This window comes from Grus americana, chromosome 10, assembly GCF_028858705.1.
Source record: "Grus americana isolate bGruAme1 chromosome 10, bGruAme1.mat, whole genome shotgun sequence".
In the NCBI taxonomy this organism is placed as follows: domain Eukaryota; kingdom Metazoa; phylum Chordata; class Aves; order Gruiformes; family Gruidae; genus Grus; species Grus americana.
In genome coordinates, this window is record NC_072861.1 from 1,973,579 (window position 1) to 1,993,049 (window position 19,471).

Consider the following 19,471-nt stretch of genomic DNA (forward strand, 5'->3'; position numbering starts at 1 on the left):
ATATATACACACACACAGAGAAGACACTTTGGTCATAACTGAAAGATGTACATAGAAGTGTTCAGCAATAGATGATTAAATTATTTAGAATGCATCTAGGCTGGACAATCTGCAAATGCCAGCTGGGTCAGTGTGTCCAGGGGAAAAGCGGTCACTCTGCTTTTAAAGGATTGTAAAGGATTCCTCTCTGTCTAGTTTTCTTCTGCTTTCTTGCTTCCGAGCCAACTGACTTAACTAAAAATTAAAGTCAATGTTGTGGACACCCTCTATGATGTTGGATTTAAATCAACTTTGTTTTTACGGTAAATAGATTAAAACCACGTTAGCTTTTCAACCGAAGCTGTAGCATTCCATTGAAACCCAGATGACATTAGGTCTACCCAAGTTATTAACTGAGCAAGTTTTTAAAAGGGTTCACCACAAAATGTGCGTGTTTAATTTAAATGAATTAAATTGTTTGTTTCTGCACTCTTCAGGAAAGTGTTCGGGGTTTTTTTTTTAAATAAAATTCCTACACCAAGAAGTTCAGTTCTCATGAATTATAGGAGCTTTCTGTATGATTCTGAAGCTAATATTAAAAGTTAAATATAATAGTTGTAGATTTCATAGTAATATAATACAATAAATAAAGAAGAGGTAAGTACAGAAAAAGTATAAGCACAAAAGGAAGAATCAAAATAATTCGTCTGAAGTTAATGGCTATGTATGGAAAAAAATAAGTTTTCTACTCCAATAATTTTTCTGTTTCTTTCCTTTCTGCAGGCGTCTGATCACAGATTCCAAGGTTAAATTAAAGTACCAGCATTTAATAACCAATAGTTTTGTAGAGGTGAGTTTTTATTTGAAATTTTTAATGGCTCCTAGGTTGTTTTTCTCACATGTGTACCGAACCAGAGAAGCGAGTATTGTTTAGAACTGGAGCAGATTTGTTTGCATTGTCTCTAATAGAGTGTAAGCACAAGGTAGAGGCTTTGCAGGGGTTATTTTATAGCCCGTTTAGTTACAGGTATAGTTGTAGGAAAATATGAAAAAAAATCTGCAGGACGAAAGACCTAGAGATCTAGCAAACCATTGGAAGTAAAGCTACAATATTGCTTTTAGCAAAATACTAATAGCTTTGCAACCTCAAAATCAAAATAAACCTAGAGAAAGGTGCTTTGGAAGATTTTTCCCACTGTCCCAATTTCCCAGTTGTACGTGTTCACATTCACTGTAGAGCCCAGTATGTAAGTTGTTAAAACAGGAAGGATTGTGACCGAAGGTCGTGGTTGAAAGGGGTTGGTTTCTTTTTTTTGCTTTATTTCGTAGTGTAATCGACTGTTAAAATGGTGTCCTGCCCCAGATTGCCACCACGTTGTTAAAGTCCAATATCCTGATGCTAAACCCGTTCGCTGCAAATGTGGACGTCAGTTTTGGTAAGAACAATCAAGTAAAAGCCGTTGATGTTGCTTTTCACTGACCAACTTGATGTGCATTAGCACATATTCTGTAAATCTTTATATTGAGATGTGGTTTAGGTGGTGGGAGAAGCGTGGGGTGGGCTTCAAATAGTAAGCCGGGATTTAGGTACAGCTGGTTGCAAAGTAGTTGTTGCTCTCTGTGTCTTGGGCCTCCTTTGAGATGGAGATGGATCTGGCTTCTGTTGAGAGATGGGTTTCAGATTAGGTGAGGTTCTTGGCTGCGGGCACTGTAGAGAATCAAAACTTACTGAGATAAATACCGCTCTGAAATGGTCATCGAGGGATTTCAGGGTTGGGTGGGGTTTTTTATAATGTTTCCTTAGGACTGACTTTGGTCTTTCAGCAGAACAGCCCAGAAGAAAACTCACATGGTGTTAACCTAGTTAAATAAAATTATAATCAGCTGGCCTATTTGCTTGTTTTCCCCTTTCTTTCGCTTACAGCTTTAACTGCGGTGAAAACTGGCATGATCCTGTTAAATGCAAGGTGAGCGTATCAAAGTTCTCTTCTAAATGCGTGACTTTTCAAAGTTTAAAGTCGATTTATGTGCAAGACGTAGAAATGAAGCACAAGCTCTGTGGCTGTTCACATCAAGAAGCGTAGTAGTTCACCTGTTCAGATCATAGCATGAGATGGATCAGCAAAATCATCCTGGATGCCTTCAGGATGCTTCAAAGTTTGACTTTGAAGGACCAGTGGCTCAGCCAGATGGGGAAGTGTCTGGAGGAGGAGGCGGCTGTTAGAGCTGTGACCTTCTGAAGAGAAATGAAGGTGCTTCTGGAGGCACCGCTTCACTCGACAAGAAGCATTCCTGTCCTAGGCGTTTCCGTAGGGGTTTGGTGCTTCAGCGGGCTTGTGGTTCGGCGTACTGAAGGGAATTAACTTGGTCCTGGGACCTGCTGCCACAGTGACTTCTGGAACTGGGCTGGGGTTTTTTTTTTTTTTTCATGAAGGTGTCAGAAGCTGTAACCAAGCCCAGGATCCTGTGGCCCGAGCAGAGCTCATGGGCAGCCCCCAGGATCCTGTGGCCCGAGCAGAGCTCGTGGGCAGCCGGGTTTCATATCCTGGGGACAGAGCAGTCTGCCTTCCTAGTGACGAATGCAAAAAAACCTCCCTGGGAAGAGAGGAGGGAAACCTCGGCAAAGGTTTAGCTGGTCTTTCCAGGCTAGATGTGGTCAGTTTATTATCTGACACGTACAAGCTTTTGCTTTTGTTACTTGCGTTCATTTGATAAAGCCACGTTTAAAAGGGGAAGGTTTAAAAAAAGGTGTGAGGTGGACAGTCTGGGCATTGCAAGGAAAAACTCGGTTTGATGTAAAGCGAGGCATCACAGAGGGTCTGACTGCAGTTTTGGCTGCAGATCACCGTTAACGATGGCCGTAATATTTGAGAGTCCCGCGTGAAGTTTGTGCTGGTTGAACTTAAGAACTGCAAACTCATTGCTGGAGTGTTTGTGCCGAGTGATGGTGCTCGCTGGATCAGGATGGTGCTGCAGGAAATGTCGTTGCTGTTTGTGCTGTTTTCCAGCGCCAGCACCTCCTCCCCGCATTCCCATGTGGTTGTGTGTACCTTACCTTAATGTAAGGAACATTTACAGTTCCTCTATTGAAATGTAACTCTCTTCTTTTTTTCATTTTTCTAACAGTGGTTAAAGAAATGGATTAAGAAGTGTGATGATGACAGTGAAACTTCCAATTGGATTGCAGCAAACACAAAGGTGAGGGTTTTTCTCATATTTTATATAGACTTATCAGATGAAAAGATGAATGACAGCCTAATTTCTCTGTAGTAGGATTTTTTTTTTTCTGCTGCATGTCATTAGTTAAGAGCAAGCCTCAAAATCCACTGTATTCTTGTTTGAAGAGCAAATAAGTGTTACTGCCTCGAATCAGGTGAGGTTCTTTGGGTTAAGTGGAGTTTGCTCTTGTAAGAAAGAGTTAATTGGAGACACAAAGGAAGCTCAAGCTTTTTAAGTCTTTAGGCTCCTGTCTGGCACTGACTACTTCCCTAAGCAAATCTGTGCCTTGCTCCAAGTGTGTGAAACATGTTAACACCACCCGTGGCTTGATTTGGCCGTGATAATTTACATCTGCCTTTAAATCCCCTGGGTTGGCCTCTTGAGGAGTCGTTCATTTCCGCTGGGCAGGATTCCAGACAGAGACTGGCAGAACAGCTGTTAAGATTTTATTATGTAAATGTCTTCTTTCCAGCTAGCCCAACTTCGCCTGAAACTTCGGGATTTGTTCTGTTTGGGATGAATTAAAACAAAGGTTGGCATGGTGGCAAGAAAACAAAAGCAGCAGATGCCATGGGGGGGGGTGTTAGGAACAGACCTGGGTCTCACGACTGCCAAGCCAGGAGGGTGGAAGAAGGTGGGGAGGGTGTGAGGAAATGCTTTGTTTTCTTAGCTCTGTTGTGTAACTGGTTAATGGTGGTGTTTGCGGCAGCGGCTGCTTCTTTCTGGGGCTGGCTGTGTGTTTTTCATTGAACTGGAATGTTGCATTACGGTGAAAGCAGAAACACCCATCACGCTGAAACGCGGAGTTAAAGTCAGGCTGAAATTGTGCAGCCTCGGCTGCTGCTTTCTGTTCCGTGGGCTGAGACTTGTGTGGTCCCCGCTTGGAGGCCGAGTGTTGCTCAATTAAGTGAACTTGCTTTTTTTCCTGAGGTTGGGTGTGTTCAAAGACACGTTGTGGCTCAAGAACCGAACCAAAATTTGCTCAAAGCTTACTTGGTCTTCAGGTGTCGCCGGTACGAAGCTTGAAGAAGGGTAGCCAGATAGCTGGAAAGAGCTGAGTGTACGCACACGTAAAGCAGCTTTTAGCCTTACGTATCAAATATTTGGGACAACAGAATGGCCACGGACCTACTTTGCCTGTGACAAAGCCCTCGCGAGCCACATCAGATCCTGCTGCCGCCCCTCGGGGGTGTGATATTGGCCACGGCCATAGGTCTCATGGTCTTCTACGCACCCCAGCCTTGGCACGTGCTGCTAAAGCCGAGCTTTCCTTGCTGGGTTTTGTTACGATCAGATGGTAAGCTTTCCGTTAGTGGATTCTGTGTTCATTAAAAAGGCTGAAATGATGCACTCCTATGTGTTAATGTAGACCAAACGTGAATAACGTGCCACTAATGCTGGCTACTGGAAATAGGAAGCTACTCATCTCTTTTTCAGACAAGATGATGAAGCTTTACGCAGCTTGCTTGCCCACAGAGTTAAGCATAGACAGAAATATTATTGTAAAGATTTTTTTGTTGTTGTTTTTTGATTTTTTTTTCCCTTCCCTACAAGAATCTAGATTTTGTCAGGCAGGAGCCATGCTAGTGGTTGGGCTGGTATTTAAAGCATAGCTCAGACTGTCAGAAATAGCATTAAGAAGATAATTTTTTTTGTGGGAAACACCCATCCAGAGGACGATGAGGAGGGGAAATGAGTACGGCCAGGCCACGCTGGCATCAGCCCAGCTTATCTGTTAGTTCCTGTAGTCTGGTGTCAGCAGCAGCAGCAGAGCTGTTGTCCTTGAACATCCCCGTCTAAGCTACTTCCTCTAATACCATACGAGATGCTCCTACAGCAAGAAGATACTTTGGAGCCCAGGCCCTACAGCAGCAACGGGAAGAAAAAGAACATCAGGGTAATTACACCAGACATTTGAGCAAGCCAACTGTCCTGGAGTCTTACGGTATCCATATCAATTGAATTAACTGAAGGACAATATCACAATTCTTCTCTCTCCGAACTGATGCTAGATTCGGTCGAGGGGAAAGTTGGCAGGAAACGTTACCCACCCCTCGTCATGATCTCGCGGGCAGCGCTGATGTGGAAGGTGGTAATTTCACACTGCTGGAATGATGAAGTGCGAGTAGCGCTGGCTGCTGGAACATGTGCAATCGGAGCTTCCCAGCTTCCGGAGAACTGGATCGGCCCAGAGCTGCGAGGTTGCCAACCACCACCTCCTCCGGCCTGAATTGCCTGCTGGCCCTTGGCCAAAAGCACGGAGAAACCCAAGTGCCTATCGACAGCGACACGGTCCTGCTGCTGTTCAGAGAGGAACAGACTAAAATCCTTTCCTGCCGTAGCATGATGTCGTAGCGATACACTGGGATGGGAATTGCATGGTTGGAGTGCACGTGCATCTGTCCTTACGCTCTCTGTACTATTTCTAGCAGGAAAATGGGGCAGTCGCGTTTGGGGAGGGATGTCTTCCTGCCTTCACAGCTCTCTGCTTCAGTGACTGCAAGTCAGAGCCCAAATTCTGTGTTGAATTTCTTCATTTTGAAGAACCTAGAAGGGAATCGGATGAGGTACCATCCATTGAAAAAAAAAAAAAAAAAAATCCCCTTTTTCAGGGGGAAAAGCTCTCCCAAGTAATTTAATTGCTACTATGGTCTCCGTTGCTGTTTCTAGCTTTTGAGAAGTGCTTTCTCGAGTCCTCCAAACGTGATGCTGAGCTGCAGTCCTGTCCCATGTGGTCTCCATTCAGGGAAGAAAACTTCCTGTCTTGCCAAGATGAAGGTATAAGAGAGAAATACCGGTCCTCCTGGAATGTGGGCTTGAAATCTGGGTAATCCTTTGCAACAGGAGAATGTGAGATACATTTGTTCCAGCTTGCCCTGGGAGACAGAATAGGAACGGAAAATTAGGCAATTGTTGTATGACAGAAAAGTGAAACCCAGCTGAATTGGTTTCTGTTCACAAACTGGAGTGATGCGATGCATTTTTTTTTTTGATGAATTATGTAGAATGGTCTGAATGAAAAACGAGGAGATTTGAGTAGCGAGTTTTGTGGTTTGCTGTATAATTTATTTATTTTTTTTGCATTCATTTATTTGCATTTAGGAGACCTACGCTAAATTCTTTCTCCTTATACAAAAGATAGAGCCCTTGCAGCAGAGCATGTACTGGAGTAGATGGCCTTTTACTTCAAATAAGCTACTTTCGCATTAAGCTTAACGAAATGAATTTAAATTTGAGATAAGCCAATACGAGTTCTTTATCGAGCCTTTAATTTTCAATCTTCTTGCAGAGAAAGGTTGAATAGTCCAAGGTGCTGCATGTTTCTTTCTTTCTCAGTTTCTTGTATAAATTTGGTTCTTAAATAGTTCCTTTCTTGAATAAACGAGGCAGGTTTCAGGTATTGTTTGGTCCATGTGGCTTTGGGAATAAAGAAACCACGTAGATCAGGTGCTTCTGTTAAGTGGACATTCCAAGGAGTAAGAAATACAGAAAACTTGGATTTGTGCATTTATTTTGGGCTCTTAAGGTGTATCAAGACTGAAAGGAGCGGGGAGAAAACCTGTTTCAAACCTGAGTTTCAGTGATGTTAATCTTTCTGCGTCTTAGAATACTAAAGGAAGAACAACAAAGATGGTAACGGTGCCGGTCGTCACCCAAGGCACTGATTTTTGGGATTTTTTTTTGGTTGAAATTAAATTGGTGTTAATGAAAGTTGTTCATCTGATACTAAAAATGCCTCTGCCTTAACTGCTTGTGGCTTCTGGCATGTCACCATCTCATTATCTTCCGGGCTAGACGGGGCTTGAATGTCTGATGTATAAACCAGGCAGATTTTCTTCCTCCAAAGAAGCTATTCGCCATTTTTCTCCTCTTAAGTGAGATAAAATGGCACGAACCCAGTTCTCTTCCTTTTCAGGTCACTTTTTAATGCCTGAACATGCTCTCCCTCTGTACTTTCTGGAAGTCCTACATTTGTTCTAACGCGTGGAAATTCTGGCAGCCTGTTAGATCCTCCCCGGGCACCAGCATCGAACTTTGCTCTTTCATTTCCCACCAGCGCAATTTCGTGCCAGAGCTGCGAACAGCGTCTTTCCGAAGATGTCAAAGTGCCATCTTTTCCTCTCGGATGAGCGAGCGTTTAAAATACCCTGCTTTGCTCGATGACTCTAGGTGTTGTCACGGCGTACTATTTTACGCCAACCGTAATTAAGTTCAGCGGTTTTGGATTTTGTTGAAATGTGTTAAGAAATCCCCGTGGTTTTTGAGGCTTTTTTTTTTTTTTTTTTTTTTTAATGGGATGGGTTAGAGGTGAAGCTGTGAACGTGGCTGGGAGGCTGATGTACACCGGTTGTCTCCAGGAGTTCTGGAGGGGACTAAGCTGTTTCACCTGCCCTGAAATATGAAATAAGTTTCTATTTAGCCTCCCGTTCATAAAACAGCAGCTGAGGCTTATAATGTTTTAGGTACACGCAGCCTTTTCATGACAAAATAAGGGTTATTCTCCTTTGCCAGGTTTGCCTGGGCTTTTGTTTCAAAGTGCCAATTTTGTTTGAAATTTTGTTTGAATAATGTTAATGAGGTCGCTTCTGCATGGCGGCATGACAGATAATGTGCAGAATAATCTACTGGTATGGTAATTTGATTTGCTGGCTATTATGTCGTTGCGTAGCCGTAATTCTCAATAAGATCTTCCTGCCCTATCCTCCTTAATCTATAAATCTCTCCCACTCGTTGCGTTGGTGGCTTGAGTAGTTGCTGCTTTTTTTTCTTTCTGTCGGCGTTCAGCATTTCTTTAGCATGTTCTTCTCATGGCTTTTCCTTAATTTTTGATAATATTTGATTTTTAAACCGCTTTATGGATCCGTATAGCTTACTGCGTAATCCGTGTTCCTTGTGCTTTGCTTGTCAGGTGTATAAAGCCCTGCAACGCAAGGGCTGGCTACTCTGCTTCGTTTATTCTGTTTGTAGCACAGTTCACTCTGTTTGTAGGACAAATACAGGTGGTGGGGAGGAAAGCGGGGCTGGAAAAGTCCCCTATGTGCCTGCTTGCTCCTTGAACCCATCGGAGTAACAACCAGCCCAAAAAACCCCGAATCAAAACAAGCGAGGAGTCAGCTAGCACGCAGTGTAGTGACGGAGCACGAGGACGGGAGGCGAGGTGTGACTGAAGAAAGAAACGGGGAGACCAGAATTGGGAAATGATTCAGGTTGGAAGGGAGCGTCATCTTGTTCAGCCCCCCGGCTCGTAGCGAGGATAACCTCAAAGTTGGGACAAGCTGCTATAATGAACCTTATTTATCATTAGTGCTCAGGTCTGCAAATTTGCAGTCATTGGGAAACAAAACTAGCTGGAAGCACTTTAATTATGTTGACCTAAAAGAAATTAGAGTCTCATGTCTTCTCCCTTGTCTCTTTTCCCTTGTTAACTCGCTTTGCAGTACTGCAAACCTCCCTCCCTGCAGTGGGAAGGGCCGCGTCTGACATCTGGAGACCACGCCGGTCTTTTGCGCTTCCGGAGCTATCTTCTGAGTGCTTCTCAGTGTGCAAATTCTCCTGCCTTTTACACCACAAATAGCCAAACTCATATGAAAATGTAGTTGGGGCGCTTGGAGTGGATGTAGGAGAATGTGTTGGGTTGTATCCTGCATAAAAGTAACAATTACAGGATGGATTTTTATATGTTTCTGACCCAAAAGCTGCAGCTGACTTGACATGAGTGTGGATTTCTTGTTTGGATATGTTTGTTATTGCCTTGTAGATAAAAAACTGGCTTTTGTAAAAGCTTCACGGATGCTGGGTGGCTGGACTGAGCAACTCAACCAGGCTAAAATACTTTTTGGGTTTTTTTTTTTTTTTTTTCTCTGTACTTGCTGCTTGATTTTAACCTGATGAGTGCTTTGTGTACTCATTGGGACACAACGGAAATAATCTGTTCTACACGAGTTGAACTTCATTTTAGGAAGTGGCCGTATGCTGCTGATGGATGAGAATGATATTGGTGTTATAAAAAACCCCCCTATTCCCCAAAGATTTCCCTGTGCAGTGCTGCTCTTTGATATCCTGGTATTTGTCAAAGGCCTCGCACCTGAAAGGGAAGCCCCGTGTGGGCTTTTGTAGAAAAATCTTCAGCGAGGTGTCACATGAAGGGAAAAAAAGGGACCTGATGGGAAATGTGGAAATGCCCAAGGAGGAGAAGCGTCTTTTTAGCTGACAGAAGCTTTTTTTGAAGCCCTCTAGATTCTTGCTGTACATTTTCAGATACTTTTTGGATGGCATTTTACAGCTGCAGGTGTCTCGGATTGATAACAGCATGATACCAGCTCACCGTTCAGCTTTTTTCAGTTTTGAGTGGACCAAACGCTTGGTAGAGAGAAAAGCGAGATGCCTTCCCCTGGGCTGTTACGGACAATCACTAGTACTGTAATTTTGGCGAAGGTCATGAAATTACCCGTGCAGTGTACCGCGATGATAGCAGCATAGATAAAATGCGTTCTTTAGGGTTCTTTGGAAGCTAGCCTCTCTGATTTTGGAAATAATTTAAGGTCTGACTCGGAAGAGGATCTCGATGATCCAAGGGAAGAAGTAAATCGTGCATTTCATTTGACATGAGATTCCTACTGCCACGGGAACCCTTCTGACTTCAGAAGAGCGTTGTGGGTTCGGTGTTTTCCCTGCTAACGGTGCTCTCTGTCCTGTGAACAGGAATGCCCGAAATGCCACGTCACCATCGAGAAGGACGGGGGCTGCAACCACATGGTCTGTCGGAACCAGAACTGCAAAGCGGAGTTCTGCTGGGTGTGCCTGGGCCCCTGGGAGCCCCATGGATCTGCCTGGTGAGTTCAGGAATGTGCCTTGCTGGAAGGCGAGGAAGCCGCGATGCAAACCGCGTGGATTTGGACTGAAATCTGTGGAATCGGTGTCCCTGTTACAGGTACAACTGTAATCGCTACAATGAGGATGATGCAAAGGCAGCAAGGGATGCGCAGGAGGTGAGTCCATAACCTTTGGTGATAAGGGAGATCACAAACCCTGTGGCGTGTTTTCGGGCTTTCTGTAAACCTATACGTTGGCTCTGAAGAATTTCCTGGATTTGGGCACAAATCCAAAAGACAGTTCAGTTCCCCTGTGGCTTTGGACTCTTGCTTCGTGCCGGAAAAAAAAAAAAAACCCACACACGTTCAAAGCCACTTTAACCCAGTTTAAAGAACGTGTTAGCTCGGTTGCTATCTGTCATGCTGCCTTGCCTGTTTTATAGCAGCTCTTCACATGAAGTCATCGTAATGTCGTGGGTCTGAGACAACAGTCCTCGTGTCCTTCGTAAAATATTCTTTACCGCAAAGTTCTTACCGCGAATCCCGAGGTGTTTAAACACAGCAGACCTTTTGAATGTAGATAGAATAGACTTCAGCTGTTCCGATAACTGCACATAAAGGTTTGACAGAGGAGAAGCCGCGGGTGAAGCTGCAGCTACATGAAACTGTTTAGTGAATATGGATAGAGCCAAACCCCTTTTCCACGGGGAGGGATTGTACGCTGTGTGCTGCGGCTCGCAGAAATCCATTTCCTCCATCTCCATCAAGAACCGTTACAGCCAAGAACCAAAGTATTTCCTGCAGCCCCTCTTCCTGCAAACAGGCCTGACTTGGGCTGCTACCTGCTACCTTTGCACAGCCACAACATAAAGCTTAACCCTGCCCGTGGTGTTGTTTTTATGCAGCCGGTCTGTCAGTGAGAAGAAAATAAGATTTAATGTCTGTGTATTCAGTCATCTTGGTTCATTGTAGTACTTAGCACATGGGGTCTTTCTCCTGCGCTATAATCAGTGTGGCCTGGGCAGCCTAAGGTTGCCCTCTTAATGCAAGAACTGTAATTCTTTAATTAGAATTCCTTATTAGCAAAAAAACCCCAAGGAAAATCTGCTTCTTACTGTTTGTCGTGACACTGGAAGCATTTAAGTCCTGTAACTTGAATTGAGAGGCTGAAATTCAAAACTGATCGAGCTTTAGCAATGTGATTCTGCTCGCTGCCAGGGTTGGGAGCGAGGGTGCCGCAGCTGAGCTAGGAAGTGCCCTGCGTGACAGCGAGCTGCCGCGGGTCTGGCCTCTCATCTCCGCACGGTGTCGGGGTTAACAGCGCCGCGCAAAGCGGCGCCATCCGAGTCTGGCCAACGTGAGAGGAGAGGAAACACCTTTGGAAAGGAAGCTTGTTCTCAGGGTCAGGAAGAGCCTTGCCAAGGGTTTACTTCTCTTGCAGCCGTTACTTTGTTTTAACTATTTGTTTTCTTTTTCCCCTAATGGGAATTAACACAGCGATCCAGAGCAGCCCTGCAGAGGTACCTGTTCTACTGCAACCGCTACATGAACCACATGCAGAGCCTGCGCTTTGAGCACAAGCTCTACGCTCAGGTGAAGCAGAAAATGGAGGAGATGCAGCAGCACAACATGTCGTGGATCGAGGTGCAGTTCCTGAAGAAAGCAGTTGATGTCCTCTGCCAGTGTCGTGCCACACTCATGTACACTTACGTCTTTGCCTTCTACCTCAAAAAGAATAATCAGTCCATTATCTTTGAGGTAGGAGAAAACACGGTTGTCAGGAGTTCGAATGACAGAGTTAAGCAAAATAGGGATATAATGCTTGGAGAAGCTGTTGGCCCCAGTTGTACAGAAGTGTTTCGGTCTTAATATTGTTGTGCAAAAGTTAGAGGATGTGCTGAGCGTCATGTAGCGGTCTCTGCTGGAGGAGGAATTTGAGTTGTAACTTACTGCCCTCTGAAACAAGAAAGGAATTGAGGTTCTGTCTTAACGCCGCCTTTGCCGGTTCAAAACTTAAATCCGGCATTTTGCCTTTCCCTGGTGTTGGTTTTTTTCCCAAGGGTGCTACCAGAAAAATTGCACTTGAGGATGTAAACGTGGAGGTGCAATCTGCTTGGCAGGTGAAACTGTATTGGCTAGTTAGGATTTAAAACAGTCCTTTGCCGATCTTTGCGCAGAACCCAAGCGGGATATTCTGTGCTCCGTGCTCAGCAGAGGGCACAAAGAACTCCTGAGGGGTAGGGGAGGCTCCGCTCTGACTGCTGGGGATGCACCAGGAGTCAGCGAGAGGCTTCGCCAGTACTGGCAAATAAAAAATAAATAGACGAGGGACGGAATGGGAGATGAATTGTCTTGTACCGCGCTGTAGCACTAGGAAGGAAAGGACTTTTTTTAGACTGGCCAGGATATAGCAGATCACGGAAGACATAGGTCTGGCTGTTAAATACGCGGATTTGCTTTTGATCAAATGAAGAAATTTCAGCTTTTTCAATCAGTCTTGATGTTCTGAGCAGGTTACTCGTGTGTTACACAGTGTATATCTAATCCTTTTTATTTCGGTACTGATTTCAGTTGGATTGAAGAAAAAAATAACAAACAACCTTCTTCTTTTCCTTCCACCCCAAAATATTCTGTTTTTTGTCTTTGCAGAATAACCAAGCAGACTTAGAGAATGCTACAGAGGTGCTTTCTGGGTACCTTGAGCGAGATATATCCCAAGATTCGCTGCAAGATATAAAGCAGAAAGTACAGGATAAGTACAGGTTTGTTTTTTTATTAATCCTCCCTCTCAAAGCTGCTTGATCACCTGTATCACCATCCTGTGTGACAGGTAGTGGCACGTGTACTTGCCAAGCTACAGTTTTCTCCCGTCCCCGTTTGCCTTCTGCCATACGTTGTGTTCATCAGCCGGTCCCTGGGCATCTGAGAACCGTGCCAGCCCCTGAAATCATCAGCCCCAAAGCCCTCACATAGATGCTGGCAGCGGGTTTTCGTGCCCCTGTTGGAACCAGCTCTCGGGGAAGGCGACAGCCCGCAGGGAGAGGTTCCCAGCTCTGCCTTGCGTTCGCTTCGCTTCGCAGTAGCGAGAAGATTTGATCTCGTAACGGAAAAATATTGTGACCAAAAGCAATGGCTCCTCGTACGCCGCTGTTCCCGCACGGAAGGAGCACATGGGAATGGCCAGGACCAAGATAGGACCTATGTCGTGAGGGCCAAAGAAGAACGAGGAGTGACTTTGCTCCCAACTGACAGCTTTGGCCTAGGATGAGTTGCCGTAAGAGAGCAATCAGTTCTTTTTATTCATCTTTTGGGCCTGTTTGTGCAAAAAAAAAAAAAAACAACTGTGTAGAAACACTATCCTTAAAGAAGAGGGAGAGAGCAACCTGCCCAACTGGGGAGGAGAGCAGGAGAACTGGGGGCCAGGTGACACAAATGCTTTTTCCAGTCCCAGAGGAATCGCTTCTGCACAGTGGAAAAATACAAAGCTGTAAATGTGGATGAGTCACAGGATTACGGCTTGCGTTTTTGAGGCATTTTGCCAAAGTCACTAAATCTGTTATGCCTAGCTTAGAAGGAGGGGGGGGGGGGGAAGAAAGCCAAAGTAGGGTGAGCCGTAGTGGCTAAGGGACTCTGGGGAGCGGAAGAAGCCGTTAAGCTGTGGTGGGCCTGTGGCCCGCTCTGCCGTAGTCTCAGCCCTCCTCCTCTTCTGAGACATTTTATAATTTACCCTTTAAGACAACTGTTAAGTCGCTATCTCAGCTCAAGCTGCTGCTTTGCTTAAGTCCTCTGAAAACTCTTCTAGGGATGGTAACAGCTGTCCAGAAGAAATTAAAACCTAATACAGCCTGAATTGCCTGAAAGCATAATATCCCAAACCTGCCTTCGTCTTTCTGGGAAGAAAGTATGCATCCGTCAAGCCCGCGCAGGTCCCTAATTAACTAGTTCAGTCACGTCTTAATTGTGTCCTGCCCGGTGCTCTTTGTGTACTGACGCAAGACCGGGACCAAGGATGTTCTCGAGGTGGGTTTAGAGCTCTGGGAAGTTGCAGGGACTGACCTTGGAGCTAATTTGGTTTCAGCTGTTTCAATCTCTGAGCTTGCAAAGACATTTCTAGAAAACAGAATTAAAGTCCCCCCGCACCAGCGGCAAAATAACTGAAGTTGGGAAAGCAGAAACTGCACGTTCGCTATCACGTGCTTCAGAAAATCGATGGCACTGTGTGTACGATGATTTCTGTTGCAACAACTGATAGCAATGAGAAGAGCTGGAAGAGTTTTATTTGGATAAAGCTGTCTGCCTGATCCGATACTGAGTGGTAGCGGCGTAAGGGCGGTGGTGAGGGGTTTGAGTTTGGGCTGCTGTGATGGAGGATCAAGGATAGTTTTCTGCTAGGATCTCCCGCTGGGAGATTCCTCCTTCGGCGAGCAGGGGGATGTTTGCTTGTTGCCGAACGAGCCACGTTCCCAGCCACGGGAGCCCTTCGGATGCAGTCACGGCTGACACGCGTATCTGCAAACTGAACCGTGGACCGGTAACTCAGCAGTCAGCTCCGAACCATGAACCAGCTACACCGCAGGCCCTTGGGAGCTGTCGCTTAGACTTGTCTTGTCCCCCGCGCGCCTAAAGATGATGTAGACTTCGGCATCACCGTTGGAAGGGGTTTAATCCAGAAATGCCTGCTGCTTATTTACAATTTCCTCTTGGAACCTGAATACTTAAATGTTTCTCTGCTTTTTATCTTTTTAGTTGGCTAATGCGCCTGAAATGAACGTGGCATCTTTTGATACGTTCCTATGATATCCCTTTTCCTCAGTATCATTGATCCTGGTAGGACCGTACCTAACTCTGGGATCAGTTTTATTTGCAGCTTTGTTTAAATGAGCGTAGGTGAGAAGACGCTGCAGGGCACAACGTCCCTCTGAGACGCAGGAATTGCCATGCGAGGTAAAATCTGCTCTCCAACCCGACCAGTAACCGTTCTCGTAACCAGCTCGACCGCTTCCTTCTCCACCAGGATTTTTTGGAGTGGAATAAAACCGTTTCAGCGCTCCCAAGGTGGTGTGGGGTTTTTTTTATTTTTCTTCCCTTGTCCTGATAGGGCTCAGCGAGCAGGCGCCAGCCCGTGTTCGAGGAGAGGATCATCCTGTTTTCGGGTGTCACCGCTAACCCGCGCTCTGGCTTTTGCAGACTGCAGCCGCTTCTTCTTCCTTTTCCAGCTCTGAACAGAGGTTTCTCAGCTGTAGAATACTTCAGGGAGACTTTTGTGTGTGGAAACTCTAAATTTCTGTGCTGGTTTGTTGGTTTTGGTTTATTTTTTTTTTTTTTTTTCAGCCAAGGACCTGGAGTAACTGAAGTCTTAATTAGCGCTGTTAACGGGCTGCAAAGTCCCTCCTCAGGGGATGTCTTTCGGTAGCGAGGCTTAACCATAGGTTTGCTGCGGTTCCTAATGCGCCTTTTCTGTGCTGTTTTTTTCTTTGCCACAGATACTGCGAGAGTCGACGAAGAGTTTTGTTGCAGCACGTGCATGAAGGCTACGAGAAGGATCTGTGGGAGTACATTGAGGACTGAGACTGGCCCCCCCGCATAAAACGAACTCTGAAACCTTTACCATCTAGAGTGCTCATGCGATTCAAATAAAACACACACAAGGCGCTACGCCTGTTACACCGCTGGTCTGTAGTACCGGGATTCTGTTTTGTTAACAGAAAATTTAAGTAAATTATATTGTAATAAAGGAAAAAAAAAAAGGTAGATAAACCATTGTACAACAGTATTCTAGGCGGCCAATAAGCGTGTGACAGACGCACTAAAAAAAAAAAAACCCTCCAACTTTAACTTGTAACGTAGCTTCGTTCTCCAAGCCGACTCCTTTTTTTCTTTTCTATCTTTCTTTTCCTGTGTGTAGTACAGATGAAATTTAAAACAGTTTCTTGACACTGCTTTTCATGTCCAAACCAGCCATTTTGATGTACTTTGGTAAGGGGGGGAGGAAGGTTCTCCTGCCCCCCTCCTCCTCCTCCTCCTCCTCCTCTCTGCCCTCCCCTGGATACACGGATGAATGTCGATTTGGCTTGTTGTAAAGATGATTTTTGGGGAGGGGAGGGGGGGGGGTTTACACAGCAAGGAAAAAAAAACCCCAACCCACAAACAAACCAACAAACCAACCTTTGTATATGACTTTTAAAACAAAAAAGAGGACAACACAGTATTTTTCAAAGTTGTATATAGCGCATATGCATGGACAAAGAGCAAGCGTGGCACGTGTTTGCATAATGTTTAATTACAAAAAAATATTTATTCTTTAAAAATCTTCAAGATTATGTCTATTTGCTGTGCATTTTCTTTCAGTTTGATTATTAATTTTTTTGGTTTTGTTTTGTTTTCCCTGGGATGGGGTGGGGGAAGCGTGTGCTGGTATAGTGAATCCATTTTATTCTTATTTTTTTTTGTTTTGTTTTGGAAGGTTTTTTTACCCGAGAAGTTGGGTTTTTCTCCTCTTCCTGCAGTTCCTTTACGTCCGCGGCCTCCACGGTTTTGTGCGTGTACCCATTGCTGGCGACAGCCCCGTCCCCTCGCGCGCAGCTCCTGACGCTCGGTAACCCCGTGTGCGTTGCGTTACCGCCCAGTTTACGCTGTGATTCAGGATGCTTTGCCTTCCTTTTTTTTTTTTTTTTAATGATAATTATGTTTTTTTGGCCCTGGATTGCTACCTGCCCAAATCCAACTCGGCTTTTCCCATCCATGCACGCAGGACGCGCGCTCCCAACCCAGAGGGCTCTCTGTGCGTGTGTTTAGAGCTTAATTTTTAATTCTGAGGCAGGAAAAGGAGGAGGGGTATTTTGCACCACTTCTCAAAAGACTTGCGGAAAGATTTCGGCTGTGGATCTCCTCTTCCCTCCCCCTTTCATCTGTCAAATGGACCGTTCCTTGCTGTTTTTAAGTTTCACTTACGTTATAACAAGTCGTAACATTGAAAAGGAAAGATGATGGAATTGTCTCTGTGTTTGTTTTGGGCTCAGTCACTGGGCATACTGTCCTGGCAAATATTTAACACTCCATCTAGTGCAGTAGAAGTTGAAATCAGTGGGGTATTTTTCAATTAAAAGGGGAAAGAACTAATGAGTTAGCTACTGAGTCCATTTTTATGATTTCTGTAACAAGAGCTATGTTAAAGTAAACAATTGGTGGTGGTTTTATTAAATTTACTCCTGTATAGGAATTCCTTCTGTGGTATTTTTCGCCAGGCTAGTGTCCTCAAAGCTTTCTGCCAGCTTCAAGGGGGAAATAATCGCAAAGGGGCACGTTAAAAAAGGCAGATTGCAGGCAGGTCTGGGATGCCAAACGAACCTTTCCAGCTCCCTCCCTGATGAACACCGACCCTGCGATGCGGTTTTGTCCCTCTGTACTGGCTTTCTACTTCAGCCCCCCTCACTGCAGCTTATTTTGCCCCGGGAATCCATTGCAGGCGAGAATTCTCTCTGCTTTTCCTGCCCTGGCTGGCGAGGGGTGGGACGGAGCAGGGCCTGCGTGGAGGTACGGAGGTCAGCGCCGCTTTCGTTGGGCTCTGCCTGCAGGCGGGGGCTCCATGGCTTCCCATCGGCTTTCAGAAATTCCCAGTTCCTCTATTAAAACGCTTTTCAATGCCTGACGTTCTTCCCGAGCGTGGCGGGCCGCGGCCTCGGGTTTTTCACTCCGCGTTCCCCAAAGGCTGCGGGCAGGAAACGTGGTCCGTGGCATCTTCCACCTTGACGGCTGTTGACAAACCTGAGGAGAACAATGATTAAAACCCCAGTCTGCGGGAGTAACCTGCTGCTATTCCTCTCCCTCAGCCGTTACCTGGCTGTAAGAACACCTCTGCAGCCTTCTCTGTGGAAAATAACCAGAAAACAAGCCCCCATCCCTCCCTCCAGCGGGGCCTGAGGGGAGCCCAGTCGGGCTGAGGCTGCAACTGGGGCCCCTCAGCGCTCCCGCGGGCCGAGGCCTCCTTATTCGGCGGGAGAACGGAATAAACCCTTCCTAATAAACTTGTACTTTATTATTTCATTAGTTACTTCGGTGTTTTTCATGGTAAATGCCGCGGCGGCTCCAGGGCGAAGGAACCGGGGGGAGGGGGTGTGGGTGGGGGGTGTCTCGGTCCTCCAGCCGCCACCGCCGCCTTCCCGTCGGGCATAGCGCCCGGCTACTCTATGGTTGTCCCGGAAGTGCTTTGCGCGGGGGTAACCATGGTAACGGGCAGCTTCTTCCCGCTACCGGAGCCATGGCGGAGCCGCAGGCCGCACCGGTGAGGAGCCGCCGGCCTTCCTCCTGCCCCGCGGGCGGCGAGTGCCCGCCCGGCGCTGGGAGGGCTGAGGGGAGCTTGGGGAGGGGGGATAAGGGGAGGCTGGGGCGGCGGGGGGGTGGTTTTAAGAGTTGTACCACTTGGTATTGAAAACGTAATGGAAACGGAGCCCTATTCTGATCTTTATTGTGGTAATGTGGTGAAATCGGAGCTTTCCTCAACGTCCCTCACAGATCACTTATTGCCCTCGTTTCGCCTGCTGAGCAGGTTGTATGGTGCAGCCAGATTTCTTACTGTCAGGTGTTCTCCAAGAAAATAAACGGTCTTGGATTCAGGCAAAAAAAAAAAAAATCCTCTCATGGATAAATATCTGATTAAAAGGCGAGGAGCAGAAAGAAGGAATAAATGCTCTTTTTTTTTTTTTTTTTTTGTGGTGAAGGTTGATTGTTAATGAAGCCCATCTGGTGTATCTGTAAATGATGTGGAGAAAACGGTGGCTAAAAAGTTATTTGGGTGAGGAGGAAATACAGTAAAGGACAGGAAAGTCTTAATGGTGATGAGTGATAGGACTTTTCAGTTGGAATGATGTGTATAGATTAAAAAATTGCAAATATATTAAAAAGTGAGGAAAAATGAGGGGGTTTGTGCTGGCTGTTGCTGCTTAGGAATGAGTTCTTGGAGCTGGGTAATTTGGTGAAAATATAAGTTCAGCTTTTCACGTTAGGAATCAGAAAAGTGAATAAAACGTTAGAAATTATTAAGAAAGAAAGCTGGTAAAAGCCTCTTCTGCTTACATCTGAGGTGTTCCCACGTCTTGGATGCTGTGTGCAGTTCTGGGCCTCCCCGTCTCCAGTAAAAAGAGTAAAATGAGAAAATGTTACCAAAATGTGATGAGCAATAAGGGTAGACTAAATCTCCGCTTTAAGAAATTGTTTATTAAGGAGAGGGGAAGGTGACACAGATCTATAAAATCTGGTGTTGTGTCTGGGGAAGAGGGGTGAGGACTGTTTCTTCCCCAAGAAACAAAAATAAAAATACTTCCCTGTGTAATCATGTTTCTCTTCTGTGAAGGCTTGATTTTTTGGATGCAAAATAAGAAAAAAAAAAAGTAGAAGACACATTTATTTTCCTCAGACTGGGTACCTGCCTGTCCGTGAGCTCTGGGCAATATTTGCAGGTCGAG

At 45.5% G+C, this 19,471-nt stretch overlaps 2 protein-coding genes across 6 annotated transcripts in view; both read left to right on the forward strand.

Annotated features, from left to right (window-relative positions):
• The window catches only part of ARIH1 (ariadne RBR E3 ubiquitin protein ligase 1), a 57,260-nt gene extending 41,503 nt beyond the window's left edge, over window positions 1-15,757 (forward strand). For 2 of the 4 annotated variants that reach the window (XM_054837538.1, XM_054837541.1), the window contains exons 6-16: window positions 763-829; window positions 1,309-1,415; window positions 1,904-1,946; window positions 3,106-3,177; window positions 5,628-5,765; window positions 5,869-5,976; window positions 9,901-10,031; window positions 10,130-10,187; window positions 11,508-11,768; window positions 12,660-12,772; window positions 15,494-15,757. In XM_054837538.1, coding sequence (XP_054693513.1) covers window positions 763-829; window positions 1,309-1,415; window positions 1,904-1,946; window positions 3,106-3,177; window positions 5,628-5,765; window positions 5,869-5,976; window positions 9,901-10,031; window positions 10,130-10,187; window positions 11,508-11,768; window positions 12,660-12,772; window positions 15,494-15,578 — 1,183 coding nt within the window. In that variant the 3' untranslated portion in view covers window positions 15,579-15,757. The remainder of the gene's footprint in view (window positions 1-762; window positions 830-1,308; window positions 1,416-1,903; window positions 1,947-3,105; window positions 3,178-5,627; window positions 5,766-5,868; window positions 5,977-9,900; window positions 10,032-10,129; window positions 10,188-11,507; window positions 11,769-12,659; window positions 12,773-15,493) is intronic. The other 2 variants (XM_054837539.1, XM_054837540.1) reach the window with 2 other exon arrangements.
• A 2,439-nt stretch (window positions 15,758-18,196) lies between these two features.
• BBS4 (Bardet-Biedl syndrome 4) overlaps window positions 18,197-19,471 on the forward strand; it is a 40,017-nt gene continuing 38,742 nt past the window's right edge. The window contains exon 1 of one of the 2 annotated variants that reach the window (XM_054836185.1): window positions 18,197-18,291. In XM_054836185.1, coding sequence (XP_054692160.1) covers window positions 18,197-18,291 — 95 coding nt within the window. The remainder of the gene's footprint in view (window positions 18,292-19,471) is intronic. The other variant, XM_054836184.1, reaches the window with a different exon arrangement.